This window comes from Microcebus murinus, chromosome 6, assembly GCF_040939455.1.
Source record: "Microcebus murinus isolate Inina chromosome 6, M.murinus_Inina_mat1.0, whole genome shotgun sequence".
Taxonomy (NCBI): domain Eukaryota; kingdom Metazoa; phylum Chordata; class Mammalia; order Primates; family Cheirogaleidae; genus Microcebus; species Microcebus murinus.
The window spans coordinates 1667205-1693061 of record NC_134109.1 but is presented as its reverse complement, the minus strand read 5'-3'; the positions used below and the strand labels follow the sequence as shown (position 1 = coordinate 1693061).

The 25857-nt window shown below is 61.4% G+C and overlaps 1 protein-coding gene across 2 annotated transcripts in view; it reads left to right on the top strand.

Moving 5' to 3' along the window:
* MTA1 (metastasis associated 1) overlaps nucleotides 1-25857 on the top strand; it is a 41087-nt gene continuing 15230 nt past the window's right edge. The window contains exons 1-3 of one of the 2 annotated variants that reach the window (XM_020285659.2): nucleotides 1-218; nucleotides 22027-22094; nucleotides 24187-24280. In XM_020285659.2, coding sequence (XP_020141248.1) covers nucleotides 191-218; nucleotides 22027-22094; nucleotides 24187-24280 — 190 coding nt within the window. In that variant the 5' untranslated portion in view covers nucleotides 1-190. The remainder of the gene's footprint in view (nucleotides 219-22026; nucleotides 22095-24186; nucleotides 24281-25857) is intronic. The other variant, XM_076003648.1, reaches the window with a different exon arrangement.

The window sequence follows — 25857 nt, the reverse complement described above, 5'->3', positions numbered from 1 at the left end:
CTCTTCCTCTCCCGCCCGCGCCGCGGCCCTCCCGTCCCTGCGCGGCCTCGGCGGCCTCGGCGCGGCGGCGGCGGCGGCGGCACAGCGGCCCCTTTAAGCCCCGCGCCCGCCCCCGCCATCGCGCCTCCATTTTCCCGGCCGCCCGCGCCCGGCGCCGCCGCCCGCGGCCCTCCGCCGCCCCGGCCCGGACATGGCCGCCAACATGTACAGGGTCGGAGGTAAGGCCGCGTCCGCCTTTATGCGCCGCCGCCGCCGCCGGCCCGGCCCGCACCCGCCGCCCGGCCCGCGCCCGCCCGGCCGCCCTGCCCAAAATGGCCCCGCGGGCGGCGGCGGGCGGTGGGCGCGGGCGGGCTCTGCCCACCTGTTGGGGCGGGGGCGGCCGCCGGGCGGGCGGGGGACGGGGCGCGGGAGCATCCCGGGCGGCCGGGGCGCTGGGCCTGGCCGGCCCGGGGCGGGGAGCCTGAGGAGCACGTGGCCTGGGGGGCGCGAGGGCGCAGGAGTTCGGGGGCTGTGGGCGGTGTGGGGCCCCCGCCGGGGCCGTAGCGCCCGAGTCCCGGCCGGGGTGCGCTCCCCCGGGGGGAGCCCGGTGCCAGGGGCCACATTCCTTCAGCCCCTCCTGCAGACTGGGCCGGGGGCTCCCGCAGGGTTCCCTCGCGGGTCTTCAGCGGGGCCCATCATCCCAAGCAAGCCTCTAAGTCACCCCAAACTTTTCGCTGCGCCCCCCTCACCCCTGCCCCCCAGGGAGCTGCTTTGCAAGGGTCGGGGAGAGACAGGAGGGCCCCGCCGGGCTGAGGCCTGGGGGCTTCTCCCCTTCCTCCTGCTGCCTAGGCCCGGGAGCCTGTGGCTTGGCCTTGCCCTAGTTTGTTGGGGGTGGGGAGGCTGCTGGGGGCTGGCTGGTCCTCAGTTGGCGATTTCTCTGGGTGGCGGGGTGGCCTTGCGTGTGCCTCCATCTCATTCCCCGGGCCTGGCCCTCTCTGGGACTCGGGGATGCCTCCTTTGGGTCACAGGGCCGCTGGTCCTTCTGTGCGTGAACTCCAGGCCCAGCCCCTCCCTGCCCCACCTGCACGCGGCTCTGCTGCACCGTTGGCCCAGAGGTGGCCTCTGTCCTCACTGCCCCACTGGCCTGCCCCCGACCCGAGAGCCCAGGACACTGTGTCTCCATCGAGCATGGTCTCTGGTGCCTTTGAGGCCCCATGGTCTGGCCAGCCCAGCCCTGGGCACAGCGCCGTACCCATCTGTGAAATGGGTCGGTGGCCTGAGCAGAGGCTCTGGGCCTCTCCTGCCATCTCGCGGGCACGGAGGCCTGCAGCCCTCGCCACGGCCTCACACCTTAGCTCCTTGCCACATCCGTGTGCACACAGGTGAGCCGGTTCCACAGGCAGGGAGCAGCCTGGGGCGCGGGGGCTCTGCGAGGTGGGGTCTGTTCTTTCTTGTTCTGCCTCCCAACCCCCGGGACCCTGGCCTCTCACCAGGCCCTGCCTCCAGCCCCACCCTGGCACAGAGGGCGCCCGGCCCCTGGGGGCTCCAGCAGGGCCCCACTGCGCGTGGAGTTCTGGATTGGGCCCAGCCTGGGGGGGCTGGTGAGAGGGGTAGGAGGGGCCTGGACCCCAACTCATATTCTCCATGGCGAGTGGGCTGCTCTGCTTGGCCTCGATGTGGGCCTGGCCACCCCCAGACCACCTGTGCCTCAGTTTCCCTGTGGTGTGGAGAGGCTCTCTCTGCCCTCCTGTGTCCTGTGTTGGCCCCCCCACCCAAGGCATGCCTCCTGCCCACCTGGACGTGCTGGCCACAGCCGCGGCCCGCTCCCTGCCCTGCCTCTGGAGGCGAAGCTTCTCTGGGCCCAGCGCGAGTTTGGGAGGGGTCCTGCCTGCGGCCGTGCGGCCCTCCCTGAGCCCCTCGGTGTGCCCCCCTTGGGCCTCACTGGCCCAGACGCTCTGGGGTGCTGTGAGGGCGCAGCCACTTGGCCCCCGCAGCCACTCGGTGGAGCCGGCGGTGCCAGGCAGAGGTGGCCCTTTTCCTTTTTCTGTGATGGAGGAGCACCAGGAAGGTTAGGACGCCTGTCCCTCGGCCCCGGGCACCCTCAGGGTGGGTGGGCTGCCCCAGCCTGCGTGGGCCCGTGGCCCTGGCTTCACTGCTGATGTGCCGTGGCGGTGGGGCTGTCAGGCCCCAGGTGCCCGGCCTGCAGGTACGACAGCAGGCCCACTCCTCCCAACGCCGTCTCTGCCCCAGAACCCAGAACCTCTGGGTTCTGGGTGGGACCCCAGGTGCCCTCCGTGGGTCCCGCAGAGCCGCGTGGTCACGTGGGCTGGGCGTTGTGGCGGGTTGGCTCGCCCGGGACTGCTTGCCTGGGGAGGGGGCGTCTGGACTCTGGGCAGACGGTCTCGCAGGGACCTTGACGTAGAGGTGCAGATCCAGCGAGGAAAAGTACAGGACGCCCAGTCAGATTTGAATTTCAGATAAACAGCAAATTCTTGGTGTGTGTCCCGAACACTGCGCAGGACGCACGTGCACTAGAAAATCTTTCTGTGACGCTCAGTTATCCGGGCGCCCCGCGCTTTGCCCGCAGGCTGTCCTGAGGCCCCGCCAGGAGGGGCTGGGCGGGGGAGGGTGTGGCCTGGCGGGCCGTGCCAGCTGACCGGCGGGCGAGGTGGTCAGCCCGGGAGGCGGCAGGGCCTGCTTCTTCCCTGGGAAGTGCCCTGGCCGAGGACAGAGGCCGTCTGTCTGTGCCTGGGAGGGTGGCGGGCGGCCAGGCGAGGGGGTGGGGTCAGGGCTCCGCCACCTCTGCTCCCCTAGGCTCTGCCCTCCCAAGGGGCTGGGGGCTTCCGGAACCACCCGTGGGCCGAGGGTGCCCGGCGATGGCAGCGTGCCGTCTCTGTGTGCGCTGTACCCCAAGACGTTAGGTGGCGTTCAGGACGGAGCAGCGGAAACAGCACCCCTGGCCTGCGTGGGGGCTTTTATAGACGGTGGGGGGCTGTTGCCATTTCCCCGGGTTCTTTCCTTTCCTTGCAAGAAGGTGACGCCCGTTCTTTTGGATGGCCTTTTGTTGTTACTTTAGCGTACTTGGAAGGGGCAGAGATCCCTGGACCCTGCAGGGCCGCCTGGCGACGGCAGCTGGGCCTCTCTGCCGCGTTTCGCGTGCCTGCGCCATGCCCCGCGGGGTCCGTCCCCGCGTCTTTGTTGATGTCGTCGTGAATGCCCTATCGTGTCGTTAGAAATGCTTATGTGATTTTTTTGTTTTAGTGGTTTTTTTTTTAATTAAACTTTTTGACTAAGACGTTCCCATGGGCGGACATTCTGGACTTGAAGGGTGGCAGAGAAGCTCCCGGGACAGTGCCCACACCAAGCCGCCTCGGGGCGAGCGCGTGGTCTCCCCCAGGCACGCGCTGCTCATGGGGCTGCGTGCCCAGCCGCCCCCGCCCCCGCCCCCGTCGACGGGCACTCGGGTCCTGCGCGTTTTCCCCTTTCCACCCAGTGCCACGGGGCCAGCCTGGGCAACACGGTGAGACTGCCGTCTCTACAGAACAATTTTTGAAGACTTAGCCGGGCTTGGTGGCCACACCTGTGGTCCCAGCTACTCGGGAGGCTGAGGCAGGAGGATCGCTTGAGCCCGGGAGGCGGAGGCTGCCGTGAGCTGTGACTGCGCCACTGCTCTGCAGCCTGGGCGGCAGAGGGAGACCCCGTCCCCTGAAAGGACAAACAAGGAGCGAATGTGCTGGGGAGAGCGGTGAAGGCAGGCTGCTTGGGGGGGGGGCAGGCCTGCAGCAAGAATTGCGGGAGTGGGTTGTGCGCCCAGGGGTGCCAGGCTGTCGGTGGTGGGCCGGTGTCCCGCACGGCCTCTGAGAGGGTGCTGCGGGCGGGTTCGGTGCCTGCCCTCGGCCTGCCATGTTGTCTTGAGAGAGAATTTGGCCACTGACTTCTCGGATTAATAAAAAAGCAGCTTTCGACGTGGGCTGTTGGAGAGAACGGTCCACAGGAGCGGCTCTCTCAGGCCTGGCCCTCCGCCCGCCTCCACGGCCCCCCGGGCGGCTTGGGTGAGGCCCGGCCTCAGTTCTGCCTCTTCCTCAGCCTGCCTCCAGCTGGCCAAGGGGTGCTCCCGCCCCCGCGGGCGTGCGGTGCAGGCGGGCCTCTCTTGGGAGTTTAGTAGTCTAACAGTGTCGCTCGTTGCCTCCCTGCCGGCTCGCTGTCTCCTGGGCTCCCTGCGGCAGCCCCGGCCTGAGCACTGCAGACGGGGTCCCCGAACGTCGCCCGGGCAAGGCCGTGGCCCCGGTGCTGGGGCTGCAGGCGCAGCTGCAGGGTCGGGGCTGGGCGCGGCCGCCCACCTGTGCACGGCGGCCTGTGGCCCCTGCGCCTCACCTGTGTCCCCGCACCCACAGGACGCCCCACGCGGCCCTGGCCCCCGCCCCGCCCCTTCTCGAGGGGCGCCCACTCCCCCCGCAGCATCCTGCCTCCTCGGACCTCGAGCCGCCGGGGCTCACCCGCCCCTGCCTGGCTGAGCGGTACCGTCGGGCGGCCTGTCTCAGGAGATGATCCTTCTCAGACGGGGATCTGCTCAGCCTCCTGCTTAAAACCGCTTAGCCGCCTCCCCGGTGTCAGGGGTCACCTGTAATCTGCCTGGGGCTTTGGGGCCTTGCTGTTCTCTGGCCTGGGCAGCCCTGGAGGCCAGGGAGCTCGGGGTGAGCCTCGGAGCCCCCAAGCCCTTGAGCTCCACGGGGGCTGGTCAGGCTCAGGAGCCCTCGGACGAGGCCTGAGCCCTCCGTGTACACAGGCGCGGGGCGGTGTCAGCGCTGGGGGGGGTGCCACGCCAGCCCCTGTCTGCAGGCCCGTCCGAGTGGGTCAGCGAGAGCCGGGTGTGCCGGGCCGTCCCCACCTTTGGAGGAGAACGAGGGGACCGTGGCACTTGTCCCTTCATGCAGCAGACGCCGCGTCACCTGCGGACATCAGCCTGCAGGGGCTGCGTCCCCGTCCCCCAGCCGGGGGTCTGTTCTGTCCCTCCCTGGGCTTCTGTGGGGCGGTGAGGTGGGCCTTGGTGCTAGCTGCCCTCCCAGGCTGTCACCACATCCCCAGGGGCCCTGGGGCCCCCTGTGGGCGGGGTGTGTGGGAGGGAGGCCTGGCGGGTGTTGGCGCGCGGCCTGCCGGAGGGCCCAGTGCGGCGGTCGAGGCTCGCGGCCGTGCTGCCGTGGGACGGGGTGCTGGAGGCTCCTGCAGTCCGCTGTGCTGCCCCTGGCTGTCCCCGGTGGGAGGAGGGAGGCCCGTTTGCGCTGCCTGTGCAGGTCTCTGGCCAGGCGGCCTGGCCTTGCGCAGGCGGGGCTGGGCTCGGGCAAACGGGTGCAGCAGGCGGGGGCCGGGCCAGGTGGCCCTCCCGGTGCCCGCGACATGGCTCAGGCTGGTCAGGGATCTCGGGGCCACGTTTACCCCCGCTCTGTCGTGGCCCCGCCCCGTATCTGTGACCCCAGTGTCGGTGCCTGTGGCGCTCTCCAGTCCCTGGACGAGCACGGAGCCACGGAGCGCGGGTCTGGTGCTCGGAGCGTGGGTCTGGTGCTCGGAGCGTGGGTCTGGTGCTCGGAGCGTGGGTCTGGTGCTCAGAGCGCGGGTGTGGTGCTCGCCGCTGAGGCCCGCCCCTCCCTGCTCCCTCCCGCCCTGCACCGCTGGCTGCGTAGTGCCATGGTTTTTGCATTTCGGGGGCTTTTTAATGATTTCACTTTTAAAGCGGCCCCAGGCATGGTGCTGCCGCGCTGTCCCGTGGTCCTAAGCGCAGGCTGGGCTGTGTCCTGTGCGGGAAATGCGTGTGCTCGACACGCTTCCTCCGGGCATGAGGGACAGGCTGCCGGCCGGGAGTTCAGTGTTCGCAAAGGACCGAGCGTGTTAGACAAGGCGTCTTCACACAGAGACACATGGAAGCAAGGTTGTCGGCCGGGCGCAGTGGCTCACGCCTGTAATCCTAGCACTCTGGGAGGCCAAGGCGGGTGGATCGCTCGAGGTCAGGAGTTCAAAGCCAGCCTGAGCAAGAGCAAGACCCGTCTCTACTATAAATAGAAAGAAATTAATTGGCCAACTAATATATATAGAAAAAAATTAGCCGAGCATGGTGGCGCATGCCTGTAGTCCCAGCTACTTGGGAGGCTGAGGCAGCAGGATCGCTTGAGCCCAGGAGTTTGAGGTTGCTGTGAGCTAGGCTGACGCCACGGCACTCACTCTAGCCTGGGCAACAAAGCGAGACTCTGTCTCAAAAAAAAAAGCAAGGTTGTTGTGTGTTGATTGGTTGACAGAGACGTGGGCCAGAGGCTCGCAGGAACCTAGCACAGGGTGTTAGGGTGAGTGGGTGATTCAGCATTGGCAGTGACTTCGTAGAACACGGTTGCCGCGACAGCAAGCGTGGACTCCGGCTGTGTGTGTGTAACTCAAAGTCGGGTTTATTGAGGTGCGTTTGACAAACGGCAAGCCATTTGTGCCTAAAGTTCGTGGTTCCTGACAAACGTGCACGGCTGTGTGACCAGAGAGCTCTTCAGAACACCCCGCAACCCTGCGGGCTGCGCGCTCAGCCCCAGCTCCCCGCGGCACTCGCCGTTTTCTGTCCACGGCTCTCTGTCGCCCAGAAAGTCTTGCAGATGGAGTTGCACAGCGGGGAGCCTTTTTGGTCTGGCTTCGTTCGCAGAGTGTGATGCATTTGAGAATTAAGTGTCAGGAGTTCATTTTCTGAAATCCTTGCTGAATAGTATTTCCTTGTATGGGTGTACCAATGTATGCACCAACTGATAGACAGTTTTGGTTATTACCAGTTTGGAGGGATTATGAGTAAAGTCACTATAAACATCTGTGCTCAAATTTTTTTTTTAAGAGACAAGGGTCTTACTTTGTTGCCTAGGCTGGCCTTCAACTCCTGGGCTCAAATGATCTTCCTGCCTCAGCCCCCCAAGTAGCCGGGATTACAGGTGTGTACACCTGGCTGTGCTCAAAGTTTTATATGGACATATTTTCTTATTTCTCTTGGATAAAAATACCCAATCATATGTTCATAATAGTAAAAAAAAAGAAAGAAAAAAATTAAAAAAAAATACCCAATCTACCCAAGGTAAGTTGGGTGGTAAGCCTGCATTTAGCATACTAAGAAATGGACAAATTATTTTCCAAAGTGGCTGTATCATTTTGGATTCCTGGCTGCAGAGAGTGAGAGTTCTGGCTGCTCCGTCTCCTCCTCACACTTGGTCTTGTCGGTTTTTATTTTTGTCCGTGGTCTGATAGGCGTGCGGGCACCGCCCTGGGTTCTCATCTGCATTTTCCTGATGACAAATGAGGGTGAGCGTCTTTTCCTGTGTTTGCCACTCACGTCTCAGGGAGCGTCTGCACAGATTTTTGCCCATTTATTTAAATTTCATTATTGTTGGATTGTGAGTGCTTTATATTCTAAATTTCAATCTTTTGTCAGGTCAGTGATTTGCAAATTTTTCTTTTATAATTTGTAAATTTTGTGTATCTAAGAAACCTGCTTTACTCAGGATCACAAAGACTTTATCCTGTTTTGCTATAGAATTTTTATAGTGTTGGTTAGGTTTTAAGTTTATGATCCATTTCAAGTTTTTGTGTGAGGGTGTAAAGGTTAAGGTCTCTTGTTTTGTGTGCAAGTCTCAGGTTGTTGCCTTGCTATTTGTTACTGAGACTGTCGTTTCCCCGTGCTGGGCGGTGGTGCGTGGTGTGCCCCCCGCTATGTGGGGGCTAAGGCAGGAGGATTGCAGGAGCCCGGGAGCATGAGTCCTCCCTGGGCAACGTGGTGAGACCCCCCTTGTAAAAAAAAATAAAATAAGAAGACTCTCATTTCTCTGTTAAACTATCTTGGCACCTTTGTCAAGAATCGATTTGCTGTCTGTTCGTGGCCTCCGTACTTTTCCCTCGATCCGCACATCTGGTTTTGCCAGTTCGTGTTGTCTTGGTTACGGTGGCTTTACAGTAATTCCTGGAGTCGGGCAGTGTGAATCCTCCAACTTTGTTCTTTTTCCAAATTGTTTATTTAACCTGTTTTAGTTACTTGGTTTTCCCTTTATAGAGTTTAGAATTGGCTTGCTGATTTCTATAAAAACAAATGCAAATAAAAAGAAAACTAGTGGAGTTTTGACTGGTTGGGACCGTGTTGAAAATGCAGTGCGGGCGCACCTCGGACACGCCGGGGGTTCCAGACCACGGGAACGAGGCAGGCGCTGCCGCAGAGCGAGTCCCGTGGATCTCCCTGTTTCCCGGGGCGTGTAGCGGTTGCGTGGACGCTATGCGCTCTGTCAAGTGTGCAGCGGCGTGTGTCCAACACGGTGCACGTGCTTGAGAAGTGGTCTCTTGCTGCCGTCACACAGAGGCTAAGGGTGGAAACAAGACTTTATTGCCCCCAAAATGCTAACGATCATTTGAGCATTCAGCGAGTTGTAGTCTCTCTGCCGGCGGAAGGTCTCCTTTCCGTGTCGTTGGCTGTGGACGGATGAGGTGGCGGTGGCCGAGGGCTGGGCGGCTGGGGCGGCCTCTTAAAATAAGACGGCAAGGAAGTCCGCCTCATCCACTGACTCTTCCTTTCGCCTAGGGCTTCTCCGTGGCGGGCGGTGCTGTTTGGCGCGTTTTACTCACAGTAGAACGTCTTCCACGGTTGGAGTCAGTCCTCTCGGACCCGCCGCGGCTTCACCAGCCGCGTCTGTGGAGTTTCTGAGTCCTCTGTTGTCATTTCAGCAGTGCTCGCAGCGTCCTCACCAGGAGTCGGCTCCGTCTTGAGAAACCGTTCTCTGCTCATCCACGAGAAGCGGCTCCCCACCGCCCAGGTTTGACCGTGAGATGGCAGCGATTCCGCCCCATCCTCAGGCCCCACTTCTGACTCAGTTCCCTTGCGGTTTCCGGCACACCTGCAGCGCCTTCCTCCCCTGGAGGCTGGGACCCCAAAGTCACCCGTGAGGGCTGGAGTCAGCTTCCTCCAAACCCCTGTTACTGTTGATAGTGTTACCTGCTCCCGTGAGTCTCAGATGTTCTTATGGCGTCTGGGATGGCGAATCCTTCCCAGAAGGTTTCAGTGTTCTTTGCCCAGATCCATCAGAGGAGTCGCTGTCTGTGGCAGCTGCGGCCTTATGAAATATTACATAAATAATAACACGTGAAAGTCAGAATTACCCCTTGGCCCATGGGCTGCAGAGTGAACGTTGCATCAGCAGACGTGAAAACAGCACTCATCTCCTTGCACATCTCCATCAGAGCTCTTGGGTGACCGGGTGCTTTGTCAGTGAGGAGTAATATTTTGAAAGGAATCTTTTTCTGAGCAGCAGGTCTCAACAGTGGGCTTAAAATATTCAGTAAACCATGCCGTAAACAGATGTGCTGTCATCCAGGCTTTGTTGTTCCATTTCTAGAGCACAGGCAGAGTAGATGTAGTGTAATTCCTAAGGGCTCTAGGGTTTTCAGAATGGTAAATGAGCAGTGGCTTCAACTTAAAGTCACCACCTGCATCAGGCCCTAACGATAGAGTGAGCCTGTCCCTCGAAGCTGTGGAGGTCCTAGATGGCATCTTCTTTCAAGAGACAGCAGGCCGGTCTACGTTGAGAACCCATTGTCAGTGCAGCCGCCGTCATCGGCGATCTCAGCTAGATCTGGGTAATTGCCTGCAGCTTCCTGTCGGCACCTGCTGTTGCACTTTGTGTTGCGGAGATGGCTTCTTCCCTTAAACCTCGTGAGCCGACCTCTCCGAGCTTCCAACTGTTCTCTGCAGCCTCCTCACCTCTCAGCCTCCACAGAATTGAAGAGAGCCAGGGCCTCGCTCTGCCTGAGGCTTTGGCTTAATGGGAAGTTGTAGCTGGTTTGATCTTCCGTCCAGACCACTCAGACTTTCTCCATATCACCAATAAAGAAGGTTTTGCTTATCATTTGTGTGTTTACTGGAGTAGCACTTTTTTATTTATTCATTTTTTTTAAGAGGCAGAGTCTCACTCTGCTGCCCAGGCTGGAGTGCAGTGGCATCATCACAACTCACTGCAGCCTCCAACTCCTGGGCTCAAGTGATCTTCCTGCCTCAGCCTCCCGAGTGGCTGGGGCCATAGGCGAGCACCACCATGCCTAGCTAATTTTTTTGATTTTTTTTTTTTTTTTTTTTGTAGAGAGGGGGTCTCGCTGTGTTGCCCAGGCTGGTCTCGAACTCCTGACCTCAAGCAGTCCTCCCACCTCAGCCTCTCAGAGTGTTGGGATTGTAGGCATGAGCCGCCACACTTGGCCTGGGGTAGCACTTTTAATTTCCTTTAGGAATCTCTCCTTTGCATTCACAGCCTGACTAGCTGGTGCGGGAGGCCCGGCTGGCATGGGCACGGTGCACGGTGCCCTGACACAGCTGGTCCCAGGTCACCGCAGCAAACACAACGGTGACCAGGCGTGGAGCGTTCCAAGGGTCCCCACGGTGACACAAACGCGGAATGAGCACGAGCTGCTGGGAAGGTGGCCCCAACGGGCCTGCGGGCTGCTTGGCGTGTGAGAGGCGCAGTGTCTGCGGCGTGCAGCCGAGCAAGGCGCCGCCCCTGTTGGTCAGTCTGGGGACGTGCTCAGCTTCTCACCCACGTTGAGTCCTCGCACAGGGATTGGCCGATGGGCCTGTGCTTCGTGTGACCTGTGAGCTAAGAATGGGTTTTACTTGTTTTCGTCATTGAGGAAAAAATAAATCAAAAGAACCCTTCATGACACATGAAGACCACACGCAATTCAAAGTCCAGCGCCCGCGGACAGAGTCTGTCGCAGCACGGCCAGGCCGACGCAACCACACGCGTGCTCTGGCTGCTGTGGCGCCTTGGTCGCGGGGCTGCATGCCTGCGACAGAGACCGCCCGCGCACGCCCGAAGCAACAGCGAGCACCGCGGTGCTTCTCCACTCACGCTCAGCACGGGATGCCTCACCTGTGGCCCTCAAACTGCGTGGGGTTTGCCCCCGCGGACCCCGGTGGTCCGAGCAACTCTGCCCGGCTGTGACCCTGCGTGGGGGACCGTCAGACGTGCGGCGCGAGGGCCCAGCCTCACGGGTGCTTCGCTCCCGCGCCCATCCCCAGCCCTGGCCGTGGCTGTGCCTCTGGCCGACAGCCGTAAGCCGCAGTCCCCGTGGCCCCTCTTTGGGTGCAGTTGATGTCATAGAGTGGCTCGCGGGGCCCCGGGGAGTGCTTTGCCTACGCGTACAGCTGTACCGTCAAGAGATGCACAGGGCCAGCCCCGTGGGAAGGGGCGCGTCGCGTCCACGCCCATCCGAGCACGCCACCCTGCAGCTATCCAGAGCCTTCTGGATCTTTCTGGAGGCTTTCCTGCATAGGTGCAGTTGGTGGCATCCTTGGACACCGGTGGTCAGCTCGACCTTCCGCCCTCTCCCCTCGCCGAAGCGTCGGACAGAGGCGGAACATCGCAACCCTGGCCGTGCCTTGGTCTCTCTGGCGACCAGCCCCACGCCTGAGCCCCTGCCGCTGTCCGTCTCATTGCGTAAAGAAAGACTCTGCCTTGGCAGGGCTCGGTGGCTCACGCCTGTGATCCTAGCACTCTGGGAAGCCAAGGTGGGCAGATCGCTCAAGGTCAGGAGTTTGAAACCAGCCTGAGCGAGACCCCGTCTCTACTAAAAATAGAAAGAAATTATCTGCAAAGAAATAATCTAAAAATACATATATACAAAAAATTAGCCAGGCATGGTGGCGCACGCCTATAGTCCCAGCTACTCGGGAGGCTGAGGCAGGAGGATTGCTTGAGCCCAGGAGTTTGAGGTTGCTGTGAGCGAGGCTGACGCCACGGCACTCACTCTAGCCTGGGCAACGGAGTGAGACTCTGTCTCAAAAAAAAAAAAAAAAAAGACTCTGCCTCTGCAGAGATTTCAAGGGTTTCAGGAGCTTTGCCGGGAGACAGAGACCAAACGTGTATTTCTTACCGTGTCACAAGGTCTGTGGCCACCACCGGGCGCTGCTGCTCTGCGCCCTGCAAACCACTGGCGCAGTTGCTCTGCGCCCTGCAAACCACTGGCGCAGTTGTGACGCGCCCTGCAAACCACTGGCGCGGTTGTGACGCGCCCTGCAAACCACTGGCGCGGTTGTGACGCGCCCTGCAAACCACTGGCGCGGTTGTGACGCGCCCTGCAAACCACTGGCGCGGTTGTGACGCGCCCTGCAAACCACTGGCGCGGTTGTGACGCGCCCTGCAAACCACTGGCGCGGTTGTGACGCGCCCTGCAAACCACTGGCGCGGTTGTGACGCGCCCTGCAAACCACTGGCGCGGTTGTGACGCGCCCTGCAAACCACTGGCGCGGTTGCGACGCGCCCGCGTTTTGAGTGCCGCCTGCGTCACTGTGCCTCAGCATGCCCGTCCTGTGGAAATGAGAAGAGTGCACTCTGAAAAAAGATGATTATTTCTCAATGGGAGATCCAAGACAGAAGCATGGATGTGGAGAGACAGGAACACTCCTACACTGCTGGTGGGACTGCAAACTAGCGCACCCTCTGTGGAAGGCAATATGGAGATACCTTAAAGCGATACAAGTGGATCTGCCATTTGATCCAGCAATCCCACTACTGGGCATCTACCCAAAAGATCCAATGACACTCTATAAAAAAGACACCTGCACCCGAATGTTTATAGCAGCACAATGCACAATTGCAAAGATGTGGAAACAACCCAAGTGCCCACCAATACATGAGTGGATTAATAAAATGTGGCATGTGTACACCATGGAGTATTATTCAGCTCTAAGAAACAGTGGTGATCTAGCACCTCTTGCATTTTCCTGGATAGAGCTGGAACCCATTCTACTAAGTGAGGTATCCCAAAAATGGAAAAATAAGCACCACATGTGCTCACCAGCAGATTGGTTTCACTGATCAACAGGTAAGTTGACATACAGGAATAACATCTATCCAGCGTCAGGCAGAGGGGAGGCGGGTGGAGGGGCTGGGTATATACATACATAGTGAGTGCGATGGGCACCATCTGGGGGACGGACACACTTGAAGCTCTGACTCAGGGGAGGGGCGGCAGGGCAACATGTAACCTAAACATTTGTACCCCCATAATATGGTGAAATAATAAAAAAAAAATAATGAGTGGACCTTGAATATTGCAGTTTTAAGACGCAGTGGCGTTGCGTCATTTGTCATTGCCTGAGATGGCAAAGCATTGCTCATCACTCAGGGACACCACAGCCGTGGAAACAGAGCACGTGCAGCACACGTTGGCATGACCACGGCACTCCGAAGTCATGGAAAGAGAATGGTCAGAAAAGTTAGAAAATTTAAAAGGGCGTGTGTCATTACAGCAGAACTCATTCACAGAAATAAAAGATGAAAGTGAATATACAAAGTAAGTTTCCGAGTAACTCGTTTATTAGCTAAGCAAGGAGAGCACTTACCAATGGTAAGGCGATGAAATTGTGTTTGATTTAAGCAGCCAAAGAAATGTGGCCAGAAGAAATAAACCTGATAAAGTGTTAGCCTTGCAAAGGAAGAGCACCTCTGCTCCGGGAGTTGACGTTGAGGGCAACATTGGCAGTCAGAAGGCAGACCAGGAGATTTCGGTTAGTTTTCCTTGGTTGTCAGTGAGTGGCCCTGTCACTGCTCTGTTGTCTGTTTGGGCATCATGGTGAGTTTGAAGCTACTGAAGAATGAGCCTCCGTGAACAGTGTGCATGGACCAAGTACCGCCAAAGACGTTTTCAAAGAAGTTGGGAGCATGCTAATTCAGTGCACCCTGAAGTGGAATCTGCTAAGACGTGTCACAGATTGTGGTGGGAAAGCATATGGCCCAGAAAAGGACTTGGTCGGACAGATTCACAAAGCTTTTAATTTTTTTTTTTTTTTTCAGACAGAGTCTCGCTTTGTTGCCCAGGCTAGAGTGAGTGCCGTGGCATCAGCCTAGCTCACAGCAACCTCAAACTCCTGGACTCAAGCGATCCTCCTGCCTCAGCCTCCCGAGTAGCTGGGACTACAGGCGTGCGCCACCATGCCCGGCTAAGTTTTTCTATATATGTTTAGTTGGCCAATTAATTTCTTTCTATTTATAGTAGAGACGGGGTCTCGCTCTTGCTCAGGCTGGTTTCGAACTCCCAACCTCGAGCAATCTGCCCGCCTCGGCCTCCCAGAGTACTAGGATTACAGGCGTGAGCCACCGCGCCCGGCCTCACAAAGCTTTTTTAAAATGTAAGGTGCTTAGAGCCCACAGTTACTCATTCTCTTACTTGTTGGCAAGTACTCTGTGGTAAATATTTGAATCTGTCTTGCCTTGCCGGACCAGTAGTGTCAACAGTGAGCTTCGTTCGATCTCATGGACTTAACTATCGTCAATTCTATGAATTTTTTTCAGAAACAGAAGATGAATATATTGAGTTGCCCTGCTGCGCAAGCAGTTTGATGGCTTGGCGGTGGCTTCAGTTCCATGGCTTTTAAAAATCCAACACTGAAAATGAAAAGTTTCAGAGTGAGAAAAGCCATTCTTAACCAGCATCATCAAAACACTGAATGACTTTGGAAATTAGCTTTTGCTGATCACGTGATGGTGTTCTTTATGAATTCATCGTAAAATTGCAAGGCAAAACAAACAGTGACTTGCAAAACTCACACCGTGGGAAATCACGTTGGCCACAGATACCGTTGGCGTCGCAAGCTGCTTCGTGCAGGTTCCTTACTGTCCGAAGGTGAAGGCCGAGGCCGGGCCTCCACTCGCCCATGGTGTGCCACGGCTCGCCCCCCTGGGCGGGGACTTCCCAGCGCCGGGCTTTGCGCTTTGACGCAGGCAGGAGGGGGATCTCTGTGTTTCAAAGTCCACGTAAGTGTGTTGAGGACCCTCCCAGCCAGCAGCCGACAGCGACTGGCCTGCTGGTCCCCGGCCGCAGTCTGGGAGTCCTCAAGACCACCCCCGCTGCTGTGCTTTGCCAGGGGGACCGGCGGGGACTGGCGGGGCAGCGCACTCAGGGTCACGGTACATACCACGATCAGCATTTGCAACAGTCACGGGCAGGGCTCAGGAGAGGCCAGGCGGGGCTCGCGGGTGTCCTGTCCTCGTGGTGTCATGGACAGTGCCCGGTGCTCGCGGCATTGTGTGCGGGCCGGCGTGGAGTGCCGCTTGCCAGCGGCGCCCACCTGAGCCTTGGTGCGCAGGTCTGGTCAGAGGCTGGTCTCGTCGCCGTGGCCGGCCACCTGTGTGGCTGCTCTTCCTCACGCAGCCTCGGGCCCCTGCAGAAGTCAGGCTGATGCCCCGTGGCCTGAGGCCCCTGCGTAAGTGACACTGTTAGCATAGCCGCCTGGCATGGCCAAAGGCCTCAGCTGACCTCCCAGGAGCAGGCTGAGGGCCCTTTGGGGGGCAGTGTGGGGGCAGCCCAGGCCTGCTGAGCCGTCCCTTCGCTGTGGACGAGTGACAGAAAGGAGGCGAGAGGAGAATCTAGCCTAGCGCCGTATCTGCCGGCACAGCACTGTAAGTGCCGGCGTGGCGCCGTGACTACTAGCTTAGTGCCATGACTGCAGGTGTGGTGCCATGACTACTAGCCTAGCACCGTGACTGCCGGCGTGGCACTGTGACTACCAGCTTAGTGCCATGACTGCCGGCGTGGCACCATGACTGCTAGCCTAGCGCCATGACTGCCGGCATGGCACCATGACTGCTAGCCCAGTGCTGTGACTACTGGTGTGGCACTATGACTACTACCCTAGCGTCCTAACTGCTGGCGTGGCGCGTGGCTATTAGCCAAGCACCGTGACTGCTGGCCTAGCGCCGTGACTACAGGCCTAGCGCCGTGACTGCTAGCCTAGCGCCGTGACTGCTAGCCTAGCGCCGTGACTACAGGCCTAGCGCCGTGACTACAGGCCTAGCGCCGTGACTGCTAGCCTAGCGCCGTGACTGCTAGCCTAGCGCCGTGACTACAGGCCTAGCGCCGTGACTACTGGCCTAGCGCCGTGACTACAGGCCTAGCGCCGTGACTACTGGCCTAGCGCCGTGACTACAGGCCTAGCGTCGTGACTACTGGCCTAGCGCCGTGACTACAGGCCTAGCGCCGTGACTGCTGGCCTAGCGCCGTGACTGCTAGCCTAGCGCCGTGACTACAGGCCTAGCGCCGTGACTACAGGCCTAGCGCCGTGACTGCTGGCCTAGCGCCGTGACTGCTGGCCTAGCGCCTTGACTGCTGGCCTAGCGCCGTGACTGCTGGCCTAGCGCCGTGACTACAGGCCTAGCGCCGTGACTACTGGCCTAGCGCCGTGACTGCTAGCCTAGCGCCGTGACTGCTAGCCTAGCGCCGTGACTACAGGCCTAGCGCCGTGACTACTGGCCTAGCGCCGTGACTACAGGCCTAGCGCCGTGACTACTGGCCTAGCGCCGTGACTACAGGCCTAGCGTCGTGACTACTGGCCTAGCGCCGTGACTACAGGCCTAGCGCCGTGACTGCTGGCCTAGCGCCGTGACTGCTAGCCTAGCGCCGTGACTACAGGCCTAGCGCCGTGACTACAGGCCTAGCGCCGTGACTGCTGGCCTAGCGCCGTGACTGCTGGCCTAGCGCCTTGACTGCTGGCCTAGCGCCGTGACTGCTGGCCTAGCGCCGTGACTACAGGCCTAGCGCCGTGACTACTGGCCTAGCGCCGTGACTACAGGCCTAGCGCCATGACTGCTAGCCTAGCGCCGTGACTGCTAGCCTAGCGCCGTGACTACAGGCCTAGCGCCGTGACTGCTAGCCTAGCGCCGTGACTACAGGCCTAGCGCCGTGACTACTGGCCTAGCGCCGTGACTACAGGCCTAGCGCCGTGACTACTGGCCTAGCGCCGTGACTACAGGCCTAGCGCCGTGACTACTGGCCTAGCGCCGTGACTACTGGCCTAGCGCCGTGACTGCAGGCCTAGCGCCGTGACTGCTGGCCTAGCGCCGTGACTGCTGGCCTAGCGCCGTGACTGCAGGCCTAGCGCCGTGACTGCTGGCCTAGCGCCGTGACTGCTGGCCTAGCGCCGTGACTGCAGGCCTAGCGCCGTGACTGCTGGCCTAGCGCCGTGACTACTGGCCTAGCGCCGTGACTGCAGGCCTAGCGCCGTGACTGCTGGCCTAGCGCCGTGACTGCTGGCCTAGCGCCGTGACTACAGGCCTAGCGCCGTGACTACAGGCCTAGCGCCGTGACTGCTGGCCTAGCGCTGTGACTACTGGCCTAGCGCTGTGACCGCAGGTGTGGTGCCATGATTGCTGGCGTGGCACCGTGACTGCCGGCATGGTGCCGTGACTGCTAGCCTGGCGCTGTGACTACCTTCTAAGTAATGAACATACCCAGCTATGGGTATGTTCACATACACTTGTATGTGGATCGACATACACTTGTCGATCCAGGTCAGCATTTGGCAGTACATGTGTGTGCGGAAAGATGTGTAAAGATAAACACGCAAGACGTCACTGCAAGGCCGCGCTAGGAGGAGAACATTTGCAGGTGATTTCGATGATAGGCAGCACGGACTTTGAACCCCAGTTGGGCTGTCACCCCCAAAACAGAGTTCAGGTCTTCTCATTCATTAGTACATCTGTATTGTGGACAATTGTGCTCCATTATTTTTAATTCTATTGGTAAAGACTTTGTGGAACTGTGCTATGCTAGCTGCATCGGCACCTGCACCAGGTCCTTGGTTGGGCCTCCTGGCCAGCACAGCCTGAGCCGCTTCCTCTCGGGGCCTGGACGAAGTTTGTTGACGTGTGTTTTAGCCGCGACACCTTCCGCGTTGCCACTTACTTAGATCTTCCGTCGGTTTTTCTCACCGGTGTGTTACGTTAGTGGTTTCCAGCGTGTAAATCTTTGCACAGATCTTTTAATCCTTAAAGATCTATAGATCTCTCATAAAATTTACACTTAAACACTCAATTTCTCTCGGGGCTGTTATAAATGGTACTTTTGGCGTTTTGATTTCCAGGTGTTTGTGAGTCGTGCATAGAGACGGCGCTGGCCTTTATCTGTGGGCCTCGGCGTCCCGCGCGCCTGCCGAGCTCTGAGCGCTGATCTCGGCAGCCGTGGGGCTTTCTGTGGAGATGGGGCATTCTCTGCACGGGGGAGCGGCCACCCCTTCCCAGTCCGTGTGCCTGCCGCCATTGTCGATAATTCCATCTCCTGACCTCGCTGGCCGGGACTCCAGCAGTAGAGGAGAGGCCGGAGGAAGCGCCTGCTCCACGCCGCCGCCAGGGCGTCCACCAACGAGGAAAGGGGCCGCGCCGGGCGGGCGGGAGGTGGCCCTGCCTCCCCGGCCCTGCAGATCCGGTTCCAGCCGGGTGTGTGTGGCCGGTTTGAAGAGCCACGCTGAGCTGCGAGTGTGGAGCGGCCCCGTGTCCCCCGGTCGCCATGGACACGACGCCCTTTCCGTGGCGCCGGGTTTGGGTCGCGGGCGCTCCTGTCTCTCGGCGTGACGTCTCGTGCCGCCCTCGCCTGGCGCCTGGCGGTGGTGTGGGCGCGGTGCTGGCCTCGCTGTGGTGGGGGTGGGGAGGGTTTCCTCGCCTGGGCTCTGGAGCAGCCGGGCCGGATCCCGGATCGCGCGGATTCTCCCTCGCTGCTGGGCACAACCCGCCAGCAAAGCCGCCTGGGTCCGGAGCCTTTGCTGTTGAGGCTCGGCTTCCTTGGTGTGTGTGGGGCCTGTTCCCCCGGAGCGCCACTGACTAGCGCCTGTCTGTCCGTCGACTGGTCCGTTTTGTCTGAGCCGTGGGCTCACCGGCTTGAGCTCGCGGGGACCTCGTGCCCGGGACTCTGCAGCGCCCCCCACCCCGTCCCCACGCTGGCCGTCGGTGCCACCTCCGTTTGCTTGATTAGTCTGGCTGTGGATTTATCAATCGATCTTACAAGTAATCAGATTTTGGTTCCTTTGATTTTTGTTTCTCTGTTATTTTTCTGTTTTCAGATTGATTTTTGCTCTTGATTTATTTTTTAAATTAATTGACTTTTTTAGAGACAGAGTCTCGATCTGTAGCCCAGGCTGGAGTACAGTGGCATGATCATAGCTCCCTGCAGCCTCCAACTCCTGGGCTCAAGTGATTCTCCCGCCTCACCCTCCACAGGAGTTGGACTACAGGTGCACACCACCATGCCTGGCTAATTTGTTTGTTTGGGTTTTTTTTTTTTAAGAGATGGGGTCTTGCTACAGTGCCCAGGCTGGTCTCAAACTCATGGCGTCTAGTGACCTCCCCACCTCAGCCTCCCAAAGTGCTGTGATTACAGGTGTGAGCCACCACGCCAGGCTGATTTTTGCACCTTACTATTTACTGACTTCTTGCTTTGTTTATTTATCCATTTATTAAAGCACAATTTACATTCAGCACAACTCACTCCTTTTAAGCGCACAGTTCTGTGGGTTTTGGCAAAACTGAAACATACAGTCGCGTTGCTGCCGCCAGGATCGTGATGCAGAACAGCTGGCCGCCACGTCCCCAGGCCGCTGCGGGACTTCATTCCTGGCCGCTGTCGGGGCTCTTCCATGAAACGGATGGACCCCCCAGATTGTGTGGGGGCTTGTCTGTTCCCTGACATGGGGACAGTTGGTTTTTCCCCAGTTTTTGGCAAGTTCAAATAATTGATTTGGGTTTAATTTGCTCTTTATCTAGTTTCTTGGAGTAAAAGCTTAGGTTATTGATATTTAGACTTTTTGTTTTAAAATTTGCTTCATTGAAATATCTACATGTGATAGAATTCACCGGTTTTGTGTGTGCAGTTCAGCAGGTTTTAGTGTTTTCCCACAGCTGGACACGCTTGGCCACGGGCTAAGTTGAGATCATTTCCGTCACCCTGGCAAGGACCTCGCGCGGTCCCACTTCCTGCAGCCCTCCCTCCCGCCAGCCGCGCCGTGCTGCCCACGGCCCTCTGAGGCTGTGGCTGTGTCCCCGTGGGTTTTTAATGTCACCATGGCACTGTGTGGCGGCACAGCCCTGTCTGACCCAGCTGTGCTGTTGGGGCAGCCCCGGTGAGCTGAGGGAGCAGTGTGCATAGGTGTGCATTGCACATATGTGCTCAGCCTGGTACCTGCTTGCAGGTGTGTCCTCACAGGTGCGTCCTCATAGGTGTGTCTTCTTGGGTATGTCAGCAGGTGCGTCCTGATGGCGTATGTCTGCAGGTGTGTCCTCACAGGTGCGTCCTCTTGGGTGTATGTCTGCAGGTGTGTCCTCACAGGTGCGTCCTCATGGTGTATGTCTGCAGGTGTGTCCTCACAGGTGTGTCCTCTTGGGTGTACGTCTGCAGGTGTGTCCTCACAGGTGCATCCTCATGGTGTATGTCTGCAGGTGTGTCCTCACAGGTGCGTCCTCTTGGGTGTATGTCTGCAGGTGTGTCCTCACAGGTGTGTCCTCATGGGGTATGTCTGCAGGTGTGTCCTCACAGGTGTGTCCTCTTGGGTGTATGTCTGCAGGTGTGTCCTCATAGGTGCGTCCTCATGGCGTATGTCTGCAGGTGTGTCCTCACAGGTGCGTCCTCATGGCGTATGTCTGCAGGTGTGTCCTCACAGGTGCGTCCTCATGGCGTATGTCTGCAGGTGTGTCCTCACAGGTGCGTCCTCATGGCGTATGTCTGCAGGTGTGTCCTCACAGGTGCGTCCTCATGGTGTATGTCTGCAGGTGTGTCCTCACAGGTGTGTCCTCTTGGGTGTACGTCTGCAGGTGTGTCCTCACAGGTGCGTCCTCATGGTGTATGTCTGCAGGTGTGTCCTCACAGGTGTGTCCTCTTGGGTGTATGTCTGCAGGTGTGTCCTCACAGGTGCGTCCTCATGGTGTATGTCTGCAGGTGTGTCCTCACAGGTGTGTCCTCTTGGGTGTATGTCTGCAGGTGTGTCCTCACAGGTGCGTCCTCATGGCGTATGTCTGCAGGTGTGTCCTCACAGGTGCATCCTCATGGTGTATGTCTGCAGGTGTGTCCTCACAGGTGTGTCCTCTTGGGTGTACGTCTGCAGGTGTGTCCTCACAGGTGCGTCCTCATGGTGTATGTCTGCAGGTGTGTCCTCACAGGTGCGTCCTCTTGGGTGTATGTCTGCAGGTGTGTCCTCATAGGTGTGTCCTCACAGGTGTGTCCTCTTGGGTGTACGTCTGCAGGTGTGTCCTCACAGGTGCGTCCTCTTGGGTGTATGTCTGCAGGTGTGTCCTCATGGGGCATGTCTGCAGGTGTGTCCTCACAGGTGCGTCCTCTTGGGTGTATGTCTGCAGGTGTGTCCTCACAGGTGTGTCCTCTTGGGTGTATGTCTGCAGGTGTGTCCTTACAGGTGTGTCCTCTTGGGTGTACGTCTGCAGGTGTGTCCTCACAGGTGCGTCCTCTTGGGTGTATGTCTACAGGTGTGTCCTCACAGGTGCGTCCTCTTGGGTGTATGTCTGCAGGTGTGTCCTCATGGGGCATGTCTGCAGGTGTGTGCCACCAGGAGGGAGTGGGTCTCCAGGCTCTTCCACAAGCCCCCAGCAGTGCGGACGTGACCTCTGTCTGGGCAGAGATGGGCTGGCCTGGGCGCTGTGCGGGCTGCAGTTTGCCAGGCCTGTACCCACTGTGGGCATTTGGGCCGATCCTTCCGGTGGCCTCTTGCCCCGCCGTGTCTGCAGAGCGGGCGCAGGTTGGGGTGGGGAGGGCGTGGCCCCAGCCTGAACTTCCCTGGGCCCTCAGGGCGACCTTCTGGGCTCTGGAAAATTCGGCAGCTCTGCCTGGTGAGGAGGCTGGAGCTGTGCGGTCTTGTCCCTGAGGGAAGAGTGTATCCACGTGGTGGCCAGTCTCGGGGGCCCCTGCAGGGTCACCACGGTCCCCTCGGGCTCCTGGTGTCCCCGGGCTCTGATGAGGGTGACCCGGTAATTGCTAGAGTGCGCCGCCCGACCGCTGCCGTTCCTGTCCTGGGGGGCACGTGGCCCTGGGCCTGCCTGTGGGGAGGGTCCCCGGGCTCCAGCAGCGCCAGCATCGTGGGTTTGGGTCTCAGACCCTCCGGTGTGGGGGCTTCACCTGCCCCAGGCCCTCCGCTCCCTGCCCCAGGGTGCGGCCAGCCGGCCTGGCGTGGGGCGGGCTGCGGGGTCGGGGTGCAGCACCAGCGCTGCAGGCTGACGCGCTCTTTGTTTGCAGACTACGTCTACTTCGAGAACTCCTCCAGCAACCCGTACCTGATCCGTAGGATCGAGGAGCTCAACAAGGTAGCGTGCCACCCGCGGGAGGGGTGGGGGCGTCCCCGAGGGAGGAGTGGCATCCACCTGACACCGTTCCTGGGGACCCCAGGGGTCACCGTGGCACTGTCTGGGCCCTGCTGCTGTCTCTGTCCCCGAGCTCTGACGGGGCTGCCGTGTGGGACGAGACCGAGGCCGTCCACCCCGCCCCAGGGCGGTGGCCTTGGGCTGCGCGGCTGGCCCCGGACGGCCGCTGCTCACTCAGGCCTCTGCCTCGGCCTACACACCACCTGGGCCCGGGCCTCCCCGGGAGACCGAGCAGGGGCCCTGGTGGCCGCGTGTGGGGCCCCCTAGGCTCTCCTGGGGGGTCCCTCAGAGGTGCAGGTGTCCCCTCGGGGGCCTCACCAGACAGGATGGTGCCAGAGACCCTCCAGAGTGCAGCACGGCGTGGACACGTGTGCTCCTGGCCTGGCCCCTCCGGTCTCTGCCCTGTGCCTGGGTGGCCCAGCCTCTCCTGGGGGCTGGGAAGTGGGGGCGGGACAGGCACGTCCCCCACCCGTGGACACAGGCCCGGGAGGGCGCAGGGGTGTGGTGCTGGGTGTTGACGGGTTCCCCAGGCGCCCCAGAGATGCGCCCTGCCAGCAGCTCCCTCACCGGCAGCTGGGGACGGCCTGGGGCGACCTTGGAGTGCCTGCAGGACGCTGTGTCCCTGGCCCCGGGCCTGGGTGCAGCAGTGACTTGGGAGCCCTGGGTCAGAGGGGCGCAGGGGCCAGGCCGGTGTGCTGCCTCTGGCTGGCCCTGGGCCAGGACCTTAACTGTCCAGGGAGGGCCGTTACGGGAGAGGGGCCGGGCAGGGAGCAGGAGAGAGCAGGATGCTGCTGACGCCCCCTCCCTGGCAGGGCACGTGTGGGAAAGGGCAGGGTGAGGAGGGGGAGGGAGGGGGAGTGGAAGGAGAGGACCAGGCGGTGCTGTCGAGGCGCTCTCGGTCGGAGGTGGAGGGAAGACCGGCACTGAGAAAAGCGGCTCCTCAAGGCGCGCGTTGCCCAGGCGAAGCTGGCCGCACCCAGGCCTGGGCTCCCGCCGGGCCTGCCTCTTTGGTGGCCCGGTCGCAGGGGACAAGGCCCACCCGGCTCACCCGCTGCCCTCGGAAGGGGGACGGTGAGGGCCCGGCGCTTTCCGGGAATGTCATGGCGGCGTCCTGCGCGGGAGGGCCAGGGCCGGGACACGCGGGAGGGCCACAGCGCGGAGGCAGGCGGCATGCGGGGCCAGGCACCCACGCACGGTGCTGCGGTCGGTGGTCGGTGGAGCTGCCCGGTGGGGGGAGCAAGCGCCCGAGCGCCACGAGGCGGGGCCGGCCCCTAAGGTGTGGGCTGCGCCGCACCCGGCCTGCCGCTACAGGTGGCGGCGCCGAGCGGCTCCGCGACCACTGGGCTGGGCTCCAGCGGCCCGTGCGGCCTCGCTCCAGTCCACCGCATGGACGAGCGGCCCTGCCGCCTTGGGCGTCCGCGTGCTAAGGCTCAAGCGCAAGAGTTGGCTCTAGTCCCGCCTGGGCTCCTGTCTGTTTCCCGTGCGGTCCCAGTCGGAGCCGCACCCGGCCGCCCTCCACGGGCTCGCCGCCGGGGCAGGGGCAGCCTCCGCTGCCTGGGCCAAGGGCAGAGCCCGCCCGGCCTAGCTCCACGGGCGGAGAGCTGTCCTGGGGACCGGCGGGAGCAGGCAGGCCTGGGCAGGAGGAGAGCCTGCGGCCCCAGCCAGGGTGGCGCCTGCCATGCCCAGAGGGGCTGGCCAGGCCGTGCCAGCCTGGCGGGGCCGCTTCCTGGTGGGGCGCGTCCTCCGGGGTTCTCAGGTGGTGCCTAGAGGGCCCAGGGGTTGCGGGGAGAGGGAGGGCGGGAGGTGGGTGAGGTCCCGTGCGGGCCCCTTCCTGGCATCCTCCCAGCCCACGCGGGCTGTGCCGTGTGCTGGCGCCGGCTCCCTTCCTGACGTGCCCGTTGCTGGAGCCCGAGAGGGGACGCGGTCACTCCCGAGGCCCGCAGGTGGGGCCGGGGCTTGGGCAGCAGGGCCCGTCCGGAGCCCTGGGCGCTGCGTGCCGGCGCGGGCTGCTCAGAGGCGTGCCTTGCTGTTGCAGACGGCCAACGGGAACGTGGAGGCCAAGGTGGTGTGCTTCTACCGGCGGCGGGACATCTCCAGCACCCTCATCGCCCTGGCCGACAAGCACGCCAGTGAGTCCTGGCCCTGCCGGCGGCCTCCTGGGGGGCGGGGGGTCCTGCCGTCCCCAGGCTCGCGCTCAGGGCCCCGCTCACTGGCCGCCTTCTGCCTGCCTGCTCTGTCCTGTCCTCCACCGCCGCTGCACCTGCGGGGGTGAGGTCCTTGTGCGTGGCCCCAGCTCCCTGTGGGTGGAGGTGCAGGTCCCCCTGCACTCCCTGCACCTGCGGGCGTGGGGTCCTTGTGGGTGGCCCCAGCTCCCTGTGGGTGGAGGTGCAGGGCCCTCTGCACCCCCTGCACCTGCGAGGGTGAGGTCCTTGTGCACGGCCCCAGCTCCCTGTGGGTGGAGGTGCAGGGCCCCCTGCACCCCCTGCACCTGCGAGGGTGAGGTCCTTGTGCGCGGCCCCAGCTCCCTGTGGGTAGAAGTGCAGGGCCCCCTGCACCCCCTGCACCTGCAGGGGTGAGGTCCTTGTGCGTGGCCCCAGCTCCCTGTGGGTGGAGGTGCAGGGCCCCCTGCACCCCCTGCACCTGCGGGGGTGAGGTCCTTGTGCGCGGCCCCAGCTCCCTGTGGGTGGAGGTGCAGGGCCCCAGCAGCGGTGGTGGAAGGCCTGGCACCGCTCCCCGGTCCCGGGTGCTGTGGAGGGAAGTGGGACGGCAGCCGTGCCTGCCTCCTCCCTGTTGTGAGGGGCACTGGGGATGGGCCGTGGTGTCCCCCCACCCTGCCTCGGTGGGGCTCCCTGCTGGACCCATGCTCTGTTAGCTTCTGCTGGGAGTTGGGGCCCAGGCGGTCGCTTTGGGAAGGGAGGGGGGTGTGGGTGCGCCTCTCCCTCCCCCGTCGCACGGCTGGGACCCTGTTCTTGGTACCCCGGGGTCGGCGCAGCAGGGCTGGGCGCTGGTGGGTGAGCCCCGTGCAGCCCACAGGCCGTGGAGCGTGGGGCCGGCCACAGCCTCGCCTGGCTTTGCGGGAGTCGGCCCTGATGCCCTGCCCAGAGGAGGGGCTGCTGGAGCTGGGCACAGCCTGTGCCCTCCACCCCAGGGGCTGTGGGCTCCAGGTGCCAAGGAAAAGAGCTGGGGGTCTTGGGGTCCACCGCAGCGTGTGCCGAGGGGTTTGGTGGCTCGGCGTGGGCCCTGCGGGTGCCGGCACGTCTGCGGTAGGCCGGCTCCTCTGCCTCCTTGGGGCCGTTCTGCCCCGTCCCTGGGGTGCGGTGGGGGCTGCCGGCCGGCTGGGTGGCCGCAGCGCAGCCCTGCTGTTCCCGTGGCCCAGGGAAGCAGGTGTCACCACGGAGCAGGGCGGGTCCCTGAGCAGCCCACAGTCACTGCGGCCCCCGTCCCTGGGCAGCTGGGGGCACCGTGTCCTCGCTGCGGAGCGCCTGGTCGGTGGTTGGGGCTGCTGTGGCTTAGGCTCTGCCGTCGGGCATGCTGGAGCACAGCCGTGACCCAGGTGGCTCCAGGAGGGAGCTGCGGCGTGACGCGATTGCGGGTGTCGGGGGCGCGGGTCTCCCACAAGGGCCTCCTTGGAGCTGGCGTGACTAGGCGGAGGGCGCATCCCAGCTGGGGCCGCGGCCCCCAAGGTGCTGGCAGAACCACCCTGGGC